Source organism: Rhinoraja longicauda, chromosome 30 (genome assembly GCF_053455715.1).
Source record: "Rhinoraja longicauda isolate Sanriku21f chromosome 30, sRhiLon1.1, whole genome shotgun sequence".
Classification (NCBI taxonomy): domain Eukaryota; kingdom Metazoa; phylum Chordata; class Chondrichthyes; order Rajiformes; family Arhynchobatidae; genus Rhinoraja; species Rhinoraja longicauda.
This window is the reverse complement of record NC_135982.1, coordinates 21,054,337-21,068,823: the sequence shown is the minus strand read 5'-3', so window position 1 is coordinate 21,068,823 and position 14,487 is coordinate 21,054,337. Positions and strand designations below refer to the sequence as shown.

Below are 14,487 nucleotides of genomic sequence, written 5' to 3'. Positions count from 1 at the left end.
CATGCCCCAACAACACTGAGCAGTCCAAGGCTATCATGAATGGTGCATGGATCCCTCTACATGTAGGTCTCATTAGAGAGACAGGCTGGAACGAAACGTCACCCATTCCTTTTCTCCGGAGATCCTGCCTGACCCGCTGAGATACTCCAGCGTTTTTTTGTCTATCTTCGGTATAAGCCAGCTTCTGCAGTTCCTTCCGACACATGTAGGTCTCTTTTCTGTTTTCCGTTCACCACTTGATCCCCCGCCCCCAATCCCTCACTGTGGTCTCTTTTGGACCCCAGTCTGATGACAAAACAGTCTGATGTCCACCAGCACCACTTTCTGCGGTCTGTTCTATTGCGCACAACATCTTGGCCCCATATATCACCAGTTTAATAAACCTTCCACAGGCCACTCACAGTTATTGGATACAGTTCCATTGGGAGCAACAGTCATTTGGTACCTCTCCCATTATAGAGTTTGGACAATCTGAGTGAGCTATTCTGCTAACGCATGCGTTTTTTAATGTACTTTCCAGCTGGTTATTCCATTGCAGTCAGGAATTGATAGTCCCTTCTCTCCTGCCTCAATTAACCCTACTGCTGCTCCCTTTGAGATTAGGAAATCAGCATAGGCCAGAAATTAAATCCAGGATCATCTACTCCATATGATGTTATTCCATATTAGGTTCACTTCCCCTGTGAGCTACCATTGAGATTAGCTTCCTCCCTGCAAGCCCACAGGACCCTCTGACTGACATGGTTACACCACACATAGATGATGGGTTCTGAGGCCAGACTCCAAAAGTTAAGAAGATTTTTAAAAGTAATCGTACAATCCTGCACTCCATGCACTGAGTGTACGTCAGAGAACGCAGAAGGTTCGGGGAAGTTTACAGTTTAGTTTACTGTCACCTGCACTGTGGTACAATGAAAAGCCTTTGTTGCGTGCTGCCCAGTCAGCAGAAAGACAATACATGATTACAATCGAGCCATTGACAGTGTACAGATACATGGGAAGGGAATAACGTTTAGTGCAACGTAAAGCCAGCAATGTCTGATCAAAGATAGTCCGAGGGTCACCAATGAGGTAGATAGTACTTCAGCACTGCTCTCTGGTTGTGGTAGGATGATTCAAGCACACAGTGGCAGAAGGCTCTGAGACTAAGGGTGGGGGGCTGGGAACATAGGGGAAGAGAAGACTGTTTGATTAATGTTTTGTAACTTTGATGCCGCCCAAAACGTGGCGACTTTGTGTACTGCCTAGGTGAGGTGCGCTGTATGATTTTACCGGATACTATACAAATACAAAGAATAGCACTGTACCTAAGTACGTGTGACAATAAAGTACCATTGCATCATTGGATCATAGGTGATGGCAGCATTTTATTCTGTGATTCCAACTCTGTTCAGTAGTAACACGATAATCTTACCAGAGGGACCTGTGTCTCTTCTGTTGGCATTTATTGAAGGCAGTTCAGAAATGAGTTGTAGATTCAACATGGTCCCCACTTAATTCCGCATTCTGCATTGAGTTATCTGGATTATAAACCTTGGCTCACTGGTCCTTTTGTCCCAGGCTGTGGACTCAATCCCATCTAAATTATACTGCCACTCCCGATGATGCCAGCACCATCCAGCTTTGGTGCCTTTGAATGCAACTTTAAACCGAGTTCCTTAGGTTTTTAGTTTAGTTTAGAGATATGGTGCGGAAACAGGCCCTTCGGCCCACCGAGTCCGCTCCGACCAGCGATTCCCGCAGAATAAACACTGCCCTACACACATTGGGGACAATTTTACATTTACACCAAGCCAATTTACCTACATGCCTTTGGAGTGTGGGAGGAAAACGAAGATCTTGGAGAAAACCCGAGCAGGTCACGGGGAGAATGGACAAAATCTGTTCAGGCAAGGGTCGAACCCGACTCTCTGGCGCTGTAAGGCAGTAGCTCTACTGCAATGCCACTGTGCCGCCCTGGGTAGTGACATAGGTGTAGCATCCTGTGCCACTACTTCAAGTACAAAGCTGAGTGATTCATTTCAGTTTCCAGGCCAGCAGTTATCCCTCAATCACTGTTAAAAAGCAGATACAAGTACACCATTGATTTTCCGGCACCATTGGTTCCATTCCGGATTATCCATTTTGCTGGACCAAAGGAAGTCATGTAATAATAATTCAACAATACACCTCTGACCCATTAATTATACCCCTCCCGTGTCTCTAAAGCACCATGGACTGCCAGAAACTTACATAAAGAATTAACAATTAACAAAGAAGTCATTAACTCTTACTAGAAAACTAGCCTCTCGGCTAACTCAAGTACATTTACATTTGTTTGAATGTCAATTAATGTACATTGTCCCTTTTTCAAATAAATTATTATTATTATTTTTACAAGACAGAGGCACACATCCCAAAAGACTGTGCACCACACGCAATGCTCTTGTCATTTTGTCCGGATTGAAGGAGCATGAGTTGCCGGAAAATCAGTGGTGTACCTACCTGTATTTCATCTGTATCACAATGTTGGTGATATGAAGCTGGTTGTTCCAGCAGTGACTGCAAGTCAGAGTTCATCAAGGGTTGCATGGCCGTTTAAATCATCCTGAGGTCACGACAAGACCAAGCAAATGCAGATTCCTCTCAGCTGCATTCCTCGCTCCTGATTGCTGGTGACCTTGTGTCCGTGGGCCGTGCTCCGTGTGTGTAGCCAGTGAACGGCAGTAACTGTGCCAAGCTGAAGGTCCAGACTGCGAAGCCGTCAGCCCGGCTGAACAGCCCAGAGATCCCTCCAGGACAGCCGTGCTATTTACATTCAGCTAATAACCTGAAATGCTAAAATAACAAACAGTTCTTGAAGATCTTAGTCAGTAAAATGGATACAATTCTACACTGTTTGCAATTCAGGAAAATTCATTACAAACGACATTGAATGCAGATTATCTGTTGAGACCTGCCTAGAGACCAGCCTTGGCTCGCTCATATTTATCATCTAACAGCTTATCTTGGCAGTGTTGCCCACTCATGCACCAGTGGAACTATCTCTCCACTATGACTCTAGATCTCTCCACCAAGCAGATATGTACTGCCTGGGATGTGCCTACAGTAACCAAGTCAAGTCAAGTCAAGTCAATTTATTTGTATAGCACATTTAAAAACAACACACGTTGACCAAAGTGCTGCACATCTGACTAGGAAAAAAAAGAAACATACAGTGGCAGGCAGCCAAACACAACGGCGCGGCCATCTTGAACAAAATGTTAATTCAATCACCCACAGTCCAACAACAAAAGCATTAAATAAGCATCAAAATTACACCCCCAAAAAAACCCCAAAAACACAGTCCAACAATAAAAGCACTAAACAGGCACCCAAATTACCCAACCCCAAAAACCCCCAAAAACACAGTCCAACAATAAAAGCATTAAATAGGCATTCAAATCACACCAGACAGTGAGTTCACCAATGTTGCCATCTCTGGCCATTGTGGAAGACTGGGCATTCCCACTCAATTTTCGGCCTTGGCCCAAAGTTTTATTCACCTTGGGACTAGCCTTTTGCATTGCATGATAATGATTCCTCTCGGCCGTATTTTTCATGAATGGGTGGATTGTATGGATGAGGCTCCTCCTTTTAATGAAATTATTCATTAAAAGCCAGGTGGAATGAACAGAACATGACAACACGCGAACAGGTCTTTCGGCGCACAATGTCCATGCTGAACATGATGCCGAGACTAACTCTTATTTGTCCGCACATAGTCCATATCCCTCCACTTGATGTGATGCAAGCAGGCCGATGGGGAACCCATTCCTTTGCCGTAGATTCTTCCCAGACTGGTCTTGTGTAAGATTCTCCCGAGCATCCGACAAACCGTGACTGAAATCAGCACAGTTAATGCTGGAAGGAAGAGGGGTGAAGGAACAGCTGACACTCAGCAAAAAGAGCCTCGGAGCAGTGCAGAAGAAGTCATCCCATTACTCTGGGTCAGATTCCAACTGAAGGCCTCAAGGTGGCAATCTGCTTCACCACTGTGCAACCCTGTGCCCTTCACACTTCACATACTCTGAGGACTTTTTTCTTTAAAGAAGAATTTAGGATGAGCACTGGTTCTGATTATTAGCGACAATAACCTGATTTAGTAAGCTCTGCCCCTTTTAAAAACCGGCCAGTCTCCAGTGGTCCTACATCAAACTTATTCGGGAGAGAGAGGGAGAAGGTATTTGCAGCATGAGAAGATCACACAAACAGATTCCGTTGTCTGTGGACATAAAACAAAATCAGACTAGGATCTGGCATTTATTTTATTGAGAAAAATATACAGTTGGATGCACAGTATATGTGGAAGATTTAGGATGCATACTGGTAAACCATACCTATATACTAAAACTCTCATTTATTTGTTTGTTCCTGAACTACAGCCAAAACGGTACAGGATAGCGCAACAATTTAGGCCCCCCTTACTCACCGTCGTCCCTTTGGTGCTAATGGAAGAAGTTTTATTGAAATCGGTGTTATATTTTTTAAGTTATTCATATTTTAAAGTTTAAATCTATCTCCTAGGGAGGGAGGGGCGAGGGAGGGAGGAGGGAGGGCGAGGGAGGGAGTGGGGAGGAGGGCGGATAAGGGGGGTTGAGGGGGATGGAGTGGGGGGGAGTGGAAGGGGGAGGGGAAGGGGAGGGGAGGGGGAAGGGAGAGGGGGAGGGGTGAGGGGGGGTGGGGAGAGGGGGATGGGGGGAGGAGAAGGTGCTGCACCAATGCAGGAGAGGTTTGGGCCCAACGGGTCCACTTGGTCTAGTATTCAATAAAGACATAAGCATTTTATCACACATTCTGTTGAGCAAGCTTGCTTGGCTACTATGCCAAGTACTCTTTTGCTGAGGGCCATTAGGTCTCGGAGCTACAAGACCCCAGTTTGAATGGTAGGAGATGTTACCATGTACACTAAGGCTAGGACGAAGGAAGCACCTAACCACTGCCGAGCTATCTCAACAGAAAATTGCTTTAGTCCAAGTATCGGTTGAACACCAGGTTTATCCCTACCACAGCTTCAGAGACTACCAACACTGACTTTGTACGCTCAGATACAACAATTGATCACTAGTTTGTGGAAACTTAATGCTGCCATTGAAAGAAGGTCAGGAGGGGGGAAACTCCAGGAGAAGAACGACATGTTTGCTGCGGGAAAACGTGCAAACACATAATGCTTAGCATTCAGAACAACGCTAATTGCAACAAAGGTGACCACCTCTCACAAAAAATGCTACCGCTCATTTGTCCAGATCACATTTGATAAACCTTCACTAATATATATGACATTTGTGGTAAGCAAAGCAAAGGGCAGCTCGGAGCACGTCTCATGCATCGCACCCACTGACCTATTACCCAGTGAAAATGGCCTCCAGATTGAAGCAAACACTGAGTTTCTGATTGTATTCCAGGCCTTTTAAATAAATGAAGATAGAAGCTGATGCAAAGGGGAAAGCTCTTCTGCTGTAAGCAGAGTCTCCAGCGCTTTCCAGTACAGGGTGACCACCAAACCTGCCGCAGATGATTCTCTCATCCTTGGTATTTGCTGATAAAGCCCCTCGTTTGCTCTGAGGAGTTAATTGTGTGTCTGTTTTTTTTTATCTTAAAGAAATAAAAATCTGAACAGATGGGAAAGGATTATGTGATTGACTCTGAGTGTCAGACAGCATGGAAGTGAGCTGTTTGTTAACATAAACAGATTTATCTCTCTGTACTTCTGGCGCGATCAATGGTTTCCACTGTGTTTGGCATCGTGACTTAAGTCAGTGAATATCATGGTGATGCTGCTGCTGAGGAACCAGAAGTGCACTGGTATTACTACCCACTGGGCATTATGCACACTCCCATGCCCCGTTATCTCATCAAAGTCCATGGAACAATATTTCCTCAACTCCTCGTTGTTGTGGGGAGAATAGCGCAGAAGATGGCAAGAATACCCTGGGTCTTTACCGCAGTGAGAGAAAGCTGGCAGATAAGCCCACAACACTCTTGGGTTAGCCAAGGAGAGAGTCGTCAGTTCTGCCGGTAAATCAGAACCAAGGGCTATTAATATCAGATGATCACCTACCTGTACAGTAGAGAGTTCAGGAGATACATGTTAACTCACAGGTTAGCAATAAACTGGAAGTCTGAAGGTAGTTGAGGTGCCTGATGGAGACTCTTTCCACAGGAAGCTGGAAAAGGTAGAGGGTTATTTTAATAAGTTGCACTGAAGAAAGTCAGACCGAGGTTTGTGAGAGGTAGACATTTAACTTTAAATCAGATGAGTTGAATATACGTTTCCATGCTTCAAATGCACAATAGGGGTGCATGTGTGGAGCAGAGGGATCTAGGAGTTTAGGTACATAGTTCCTTGAAACTGGCATCACAGCTGGCTAGAGTGGCCAAGAAGGCTTTCGGCACTTTGGCTATCAGTCAGGGTATTGAGTATAGAGGTTGGGATGTTATGTTGCAATTGTACAAGACGTCGGTGAGGCTGCATTTGGAGTATTGTGTTCATGTCTTGGTCACCTTGGCACAGGAAAGATGTTGTTAAGCTGGAAAGAGTGCAGAGAAAGTTTACGAGGATGTTGCCAGGACTTGAGGGCATGAGCTATTGGGAGAGGTCGGGCAGGCTAGGACCTTTTTCCTTGGAGCGTAGGAGGATTAGGGGTGATCATATTGAGGTGCATAAGATCAGGAGGGGAATAGAAAGAGTGAAGGCACATTCTTTTACCCAGAATAGGGCAATCAAGGACCAGAGGACATAGGTTTAAGGTGAGAGGGGAAAGATTTAATAAGAACCTGAGGGGCAACTTTTTCACTCAGGGGGTGGAGGGTATATGGAGTGAGCTACTAGAGGAGGTAGTTGAAGCAGGCACTATATCAAAATTTAAAGACATCTGGATAGGTACATGGATAGGAAAGGTTTTGGAGGATGTGGGCCAAATGCTGGCAGGTGTGGGTAGTGTAGATACTGCATCTTGCTCGGCATGGACATGTTGAGCCGAAGGGCCTGTTTCCGTGCTCTATGCCTCTGTGACTCTCTAATACAAAAAAAAAAGATTTCAAAGCGAGGTAAGTCCGATCAAAACAAGTTGTGTTAATTATTCTCTGCACAAATACGGTGACGTGCTGGTATAATGAAAAACCTTGCTTACAGCAGCACAGGCATGTAGACTCAGACAACACACAAACACACAAAAACATGGATTATACATAAAGTATACAAAATCCCGCAAGACTGCAGAAAGAAAAGAAGACTGCAAATAAACAAGAGAAAACACATTTAGAAATAAAGCACGTCCGTAGTAGGGCACGAGGTGAGCCTTGGGCTGTTGTCAAGATAGGATTGTGTAGCTCGGTTCTAAAACCTGATGGTTGTAGGACAGTAGCTTGTACCTGAACCTGGTGGTGTAGGATGACAGGCTTCTGTACCTCCTGCTCGATGTAGCTATGAGATGCGGTCTATGATGATAGATGCATGGTAAGCCATGTCTCTGTGAAACAGAATACACAGCATTCCCGCATGTATCTCCTGGGTGGAGTTTGGTGATACGTCTGCAGGTTGAATGCCAGCTTGGCCTGTCTGTCAAGGTCCTACTGCATGGAGCACGGATAACCCCAGAGGACTTATTTCAAGAACTGTAGGCAGTCGTTGGTAAGAAAAAACATCAAAGGTTAGACAGGTTTTTCCAACAAAGCAGCTGGGGAATCTTTTATTTCGGTATCTGAAACGTCACCGATTCATATTCTCCAGAGATGCTGCCTGACCTGCTGAGTGTCTGACTCTGGCACTTTGCGTCTTTTTTTTGTAAAACCAGCATCTGCAGTTCCTTGTTTCTACCTTTATCTCCACCTTTAAGTCAGTCTTTAAATCCTGCCTCACTGGCCTAGATTTTGGTCATATGTTCTAGCGTCATTTTATGCTATTCTGACTCAAACCTTGACGGATAACATTCTATGAAGCAACTTGTAACTTTTTATGTTAAGGGCACTTTACTATGTTAAGGGCACTGTATAAATGCAAGTTGGGTAAGTGAGTAGGAAGGAACTGTAGATGCTGGTTTATACCAAAGATAGACGCAAAATGCTGGAGTGGCTCAGTGGGACAGGCAGCATTTCTGGAGAAAAAGAATAGGTGACATTTCGGGTCTGAAGGAGGGTTCCAACACGAAACATAACCTATCCTTTTTTCTCCAGAGATGTTGCCTGACCCGTCGAGTTACTCCAGCATTGTGTGTCTATCTCAGGTTGGGTAGGGTAGGGTCACTGGACTTTGGTGCACATGATAGGGGTAAAGCCAAATGAAATGTCAGATTGAGCTCGATAGGGTGAGCCATCGGACGTGTGTTGCTCATGCTGGGACAACAGCAGTCAGTGTGAATTTGTGGACTCATTTGTTGTTACATAGAAACATAGAAAAATAGGTGACGGAGTAGGCAATTCGGCCCTTCGAGCCAGCACCGCCATTCAATATGATCATGGTTGACCAATTAAAATCAGTACCCCGTTCCTGCTTTTTCCCCATATCCCTTGATTCCTTTAGCCCGAAGAGCTAAACGTAACTCTCTCTTTCTGTTCTACTTCTGTAGGCTGCCGGATTCCTTCCGCAGAAGAGGAAGACTCTGCTCCTGTTCCGGTGATCCAGAGAGCAGAGAGAGGTTATGCGGCATTTCGGAGCATCACACTTGCTCCTCCCTCACTCTGTTATCGTCCGTTCATGATACAAGACGAACTGGAGAAGGTAAAGGCTTCAAAACAAAAGGATTCTCAAAGCTCCATACAGGGTATCTTTGGAGTGAGGCAATGAAGCAATCCATTTGACTTTTTGAGTTTGAGTTTAGTTTATTGTCACATGTACCGAGGTACAGTGAAAAGCCTTTGTCATGTGCTAACCAATCGGCGGAAGGACAATACATGATTACAATCATGATTACATTACATGATTACAGATACATGATAAAGGGAATAACGTGAATAACATTTAATGCAAGATAAAGTCTGATCAAAGATAGTCCGAAGGTAGTAGCCCAACACTGCTCTCTAATTGTTGGTAGGATGGTTCAGTTGCCTGATGACAACGGGGAAGAAATTGTCCCTGAATCTGGAGGTGTGCATTTTCACATTTCTCCACCTTTTGCCTGATGGGAGAAGGGAGAAGAGGGAGTGACCGGGGTGCGACTCGTCCTTGGTTATGCTGCTGGCCTTGCCGAGGCAGCGTGAGGTGTGAGCACCGTGCCTGGTGAAGCTGATTGACCAGAAGAGGCACAGTCTTGCACAGTCGCGTTAGGACGGGGTGGGAGGCAACTTTACACAAAGAGATAAGGCATATTTTATAAACGTTTCCCTCCTCCCCTCCCCAACCACTTCCTCCGCCTGCGGGGAATGTGAGATACTTCAGCCCACCAGCACGTACAGAAAGCTTCAGAGCTTTTCTTGGACAGCTTACCACAGAGGGGGCACTCCCTCACTGCTAATCTTTCCTGCCACACTGGGTAAGACTTAACTAAATGCAAGAGGATTAATTCATTCAATTTTGCATTTAAGATTCCTCTCTGGCTCTGCTCGGCGGATCCCACCACATGACCCTTCCCAGCTGGGCTGATGCTGGTGCCTCTTGTCGCCAACTTCTCCATCAAGCAGTCCCCTCACAGTGTGGCATTTGCTGGGGGTTCTGCACTCCATGCACCAGAAGCATGCGGTCTGATGTGGCTGTACTTCTAATGACAATTAAGACTCACTGTCCCCGTTGATTCTGAAGTTCTCACTGAATCATTAAATAGAGCAGCGCAGTATGGTGATAAAAGTAAGACTTGAAAGACATGCATTTATCCAGAGGTTTTTAAGACCACGGGATGTCTCCAAGCACTTTACAGCTCATGAAATACTGTTTGAGATGGCTTCAGTGTTGTAGTGTAGATAGACACGGCAGTCAATTTACATACTGCAAGATCCCATAACTACATTGTGATAGTCAGGTTATTAATCTAACTATATGTCGTGCAAGAAATATGTAGGAAGGAACTGCAGATGCTGGTTGGAACCGAAGATAGACACAAAAAGCTGGAGTAACTCAGCGGGTCAGGCAGCATCTCTGGAGAGAAGGAATGGGTGACGTTTCGGGTCGAGACCCTTCTTCAGACATCTGATCATCTATGTATTTCTCAATGACGCAAGAGCAGCTTCTATTTTTAAAGCATTCGTAATGTAACACAATTCTCCTTATATAGAAACATAGAAACATAGAAAATAGGTGCAGGAGTAGGCCATTCGGCCCTTCGAGCCTGCACCGCCATTCAATATGATCATGGCTGATCATCCAGCTCAGTAGCCTGTACCTGCCTTCTCTCCATACCCCCTGATCCCTTTAGCAAAAAGGGCCACATCTAACTCCCTCTTAAATATAGCCAATGAACTGGCCTCAACTACCTTCTGTGGCAGAGAATTCCACAGACTCACCACTCTCTGTGTGAAGAAATGTTTTCTCATCTCGGTCCTAAAAGACTTCCCCCTTATCCTTAAGCTGTGACCCCTGGTTCTGGACTCCCCCAACATCGGGAACAATCTTCCCGCATCTAGCCTCTCCAACCCCTTAAGAATTTTATATGTTTCTATAAGATCCCCCCTCAGTCTTCTAAATTCCAGCGAGTACAAGCCCAGTCTATCCAGTCTTTCCTCATATGCAAGTCCCGCCATCCCAGGGATTAATCTGGTGAACCTTCTCTGTACTCCCTCTAAGGCAAGAACGTCTTTCCTCAGGTTAGGAGACCAAAACTGCACACAATACTCCAGGTGCGGTCTCACCAAGGCCCTGTACAACTGCAGCAGAACCTCCCTGCTCCTAAACTCAAATCCTCTTGCTATGAATGCCAACATACCATTCGCTTTCTTCACTGCCTGCTGCACCTGCATGCTTGCTTTCAATGACTGGTGCACCATGACACCCAGGTCACGTTGCATCTCCCCTTCTCCCAATCGGTCACCATTCAGGTAATACTCTGCTTTCCTGTTCTTGCCGCCAAAGTGGATAACCTCACATTTATCCACATTATATTGCATCTGCCATGCATTTGCCCACTCGCCTAATCTATCCAAGTCACTCTGCAGCCTCCTAGCATCCTCCTCGCAGCTAACACTGCCACCCAGCTTCGTGTCATCCGCAAACTTAGAGATGTTGCATTCAATTCCCTCGTCCAAATCATTAATATACACTGTAAATAACTGGGGTCCCAGCACTGAGCCTTGTGGTACCCCACTAGTCACTGCCTGCCATTCCGAAAAGGACCCGTTTATTCCTACTCTTTGCTTCCTGTCCGCCAACCAATTTTCTATCCCCCTCAAAACTGAACCCTCAATACCGTGTGCTTTAAGTTTGTACACCAATTTCCTATGTGGGACCTTGTCGAAGGCCTTCTGAAAGTCCAGATATAACACATCGACTGGTTCTCCCTTATCCACTCTACTAGTTACATCCTCGAAAAATTCTATAAGATTCGTCAGACATGATTTGCCTTTGGTAAATCCATGCTGACTTTGTCCGATGATTTCACCACTTTCCAAATGTGATGCTATCACATCTTTAATAACTGACTCTAGCATTTTCCCCACTACCGATGTTAGGCTAACTGGTCTATAATTCCCCGTTTTCTCTCTCCCTCCCTTTTTAAAAAGTGGGGTTACATTAGCTACCCTCCAGTCCTCAGGAACTACTCCAGAATCTAAAGAGTTAAAAAAAATTATCACTAATGCATCCACTATTTCTGAGGCTACTTCCTTAAGCACTCTGGGATGCAGCCTATCTGGCCCTGGGGATTTATCTGCCTTTAATCCATTTAATTTACCTAACATCACTTCCCGACTAACCTGGATTTCCCTCAGTTCCTCCATCTCATTAGACCACCGGTCCCCCGTATTTCCGGCAGACGGTTTAAGTCTTCCTTAGTGAAGACAGAACCAAAGTATTTGTTCAATTGGTCTGCCATCTCCTTGTTCCCTATGATCAATTCACCTGTTTCCGACTGCAAGGGACCTACATTTGCCTTAACTAATCTTTTTCTCTTGACATATCTATAAAAGCTTTTGCAGTCTGTTTTTATGTTCCTTGCCAGTTTTCCCTCATAGTCTATTTTCCCTTTCCTAATTAAGCCCTTTGTCCTCCTCTGCTGGACTCTGAATTTCTCCCAGTCCTCTGGTATGCTACTTTTTCTGGCTAAACTGTATGCTTCATCTTTTGTTTTAATACTATCCTTGATTTCCCTTGTTAGCCACGGATGCACTACCTTTCCTGGTTTGTTCTTTTGCCAAACTGGGATGAACACTTGTCGTTCATCCATGCGACCTTTAAATGCCTTCCATTGCATGTCCACCGTCAACCCTTTCAGCATCAATCGCCAGTCTATCTTGGACAATTCACGCCTCATACCCTCAAAGTTACCTTTCTTTAAGTTCAGAACACTTGTTTCTGTATCGACTTTGTCACTCTCCATTCTAATGAAGAACTCTACCATATTATGATCACTCTTGCCCAAGGGGCCTCGCACAACAAGACTGCTAACTAACCCTTCCTCATTACTCAATACCCAGTCTAGAATGGCCTGTTCTCTCGTTGGTTCCTCGACATGTTGGTTTAGAAAACCGTCTCTCAAACATTCCAAGAAATCCTCTTCCTCAGCACCCCTGCCAGTTTGGTTCACCCAATCTATATGTAGATTGAAGTCACCCATTATAACTGCTGCACCTTTAGTGCATGCATTTCTAATTTCCTGCTTGATGCCATCCCCAACCTCACTACTGCTGTTAGGTGACCTGTACACAACTCCCACTAGCTTTTTCTGCCCCTTAGTGTTTCGTAGCTCTACCCATATCGATTCCACTTCCTCCAAGCTAATGTCCTTCCTTTCCACTGCTTTAATCTCCTCTCTAACCAGTAACGCTACCCCACCTCCTTTTCCTTTCTGTCTATCCCGCCTGAATATAGAATATCCCTGGATGTTGAGCTCCCAGCCTTGGTCACCCTGGAGCCATGTCTCAGTAATCCCAACTATATCATAATCATTAATAACTATCTCCACATTTAATTCATCCACCTTATTTCGTATACTCCTTGCATTGAGTCACAAAGCCTTCAGGCTTGTTTTTACAACTCTCTTACCCATTATACAATTATGTTGAAAAGTGGCCCTTTTTGATTTTTGCCCTGGATTTGTCTGCCTACCACTTTTACTTTTCACCTTGCTACCTGTTGCTTCTACCCTCATTTTACACCCCTCTGTCTCTCTGCTCCTGCTCTCATCCCCCTGCCACATTAGTTTAAATCCTCCCCGACAGCACTAGCAAACACTCCCCCTAGGACATTGGTTCCATTCCAGCTCAGGTGCAGACCGTCCTGTTTGTACTGGTCCCACCTCTCCCAGAACTGGTTCCAATGTCCTAAAAATTTGAATCCCTCCCCCTTGCACCATTTTTCAAGCCACGTATTCATCTGAAATATCCTCCTATTCCTACTCTGACTAGCACGTGGCACTGGTAGTAATCCAGAGATTATTACCTTTGAGGTCCTACTTTTTAGTTTATCTCCTAGCTCTCTAAATTCACCTTGTAGGACCTCATCCCGTTTTTTACCTAAATCGTTGGTGCCAACGTGCACCACGACAACTGGCTGCTCACCCTCCCCCTTCAGAATGTCCTGCAGCCGCTCAGAGATATCCCTGACCCTTGCACCAGGGAGGCAACATACCATCCTGGAGTCTCGTTTGCGGCTGCAGAAACGCCTATCTATTCCCCTTACAATTGAATCCCCATCACTATAGCCCTTCCACTCTTTTTCCTCCCCTCTTTTGCCGCAGAGCCACCCACGGTGCCGTGAACTTGGCTGCTGCTGCCTTCCCCTGATGAGCCATCTCCCCCAACAGTATCCAAAATGGCATATCTGTTTAGGAGGGAGATGACCGCAGGGGACTCCTGCACTACCTGCCTACTGCTACGCTGGCTAGTGGCCACCCGTTTCCTTTCTGTCCGCTTATCTTTTACCTGTGGTGTGGCCAACTCACTATACATGCTATCCACGACCTTCTCAGCATCGTGGATGCTCCAGAATGAGTCCAACCGCAGCTCCAACCGTTCAATGCGGTTTGCCAGGAGCTGCAGCTGGACACACTTCCTGCACACGTAGTCATCAGGGACACCGACAATATCCCTGATCTCCCACATGTTGCAGGATGAGCATTCCACGGGGCCGATCTCACCTGACATGTCTTACCCCCAAATTAAATCAAATCCCTCTTAATCCTTTAAACTGTACCTTTACTAAAAAGCACTGAACCCTTAACTTACTGAACCCTTAACTCACTGAACCCTTAACTTACTGAACCCTTAACTCACTGAACCCTTAACTCACTGAACCCTTAACTCACTGAACCCTTAACTAACTGAACCTTTAACTAAAAGTACGAACGAGAAGTACACAAAACACAATTTGACATGCAGTCTGATTAG

At 45.3% G+C, this 14,487-nt stretch overlaps 1 protein-coding gene across 3 annotated transcripts in view; it reads left to right on the top strand.

Moving 5' to 3' along the window:
• The window catches only part of LOC144607995 (MORN repeat-containing protein 1-like), a 167,709-nt gene that overhangs the window by 110,959 nt on the left and 42,263 nt on the right, over positions 1-14,487 (top strand). For all 3 annotated transcript variants that reach the window (XR_013549161.1, XM_078425198.1, XM_078425199.1), the window contains one exon: positions 8,586-8,737. Coding sequence is in view for 2 of the 3 variants with exons in the window: in XM_078425198.1 (XP_078281324.1) it covers positions 8,586-8,737 (152 nt within the window). In the remaining variant the exon portion in view is untranslated. The remainder of the gene's footprint in view (positions 1-8,585; positions 8,738-14,487) is intronic.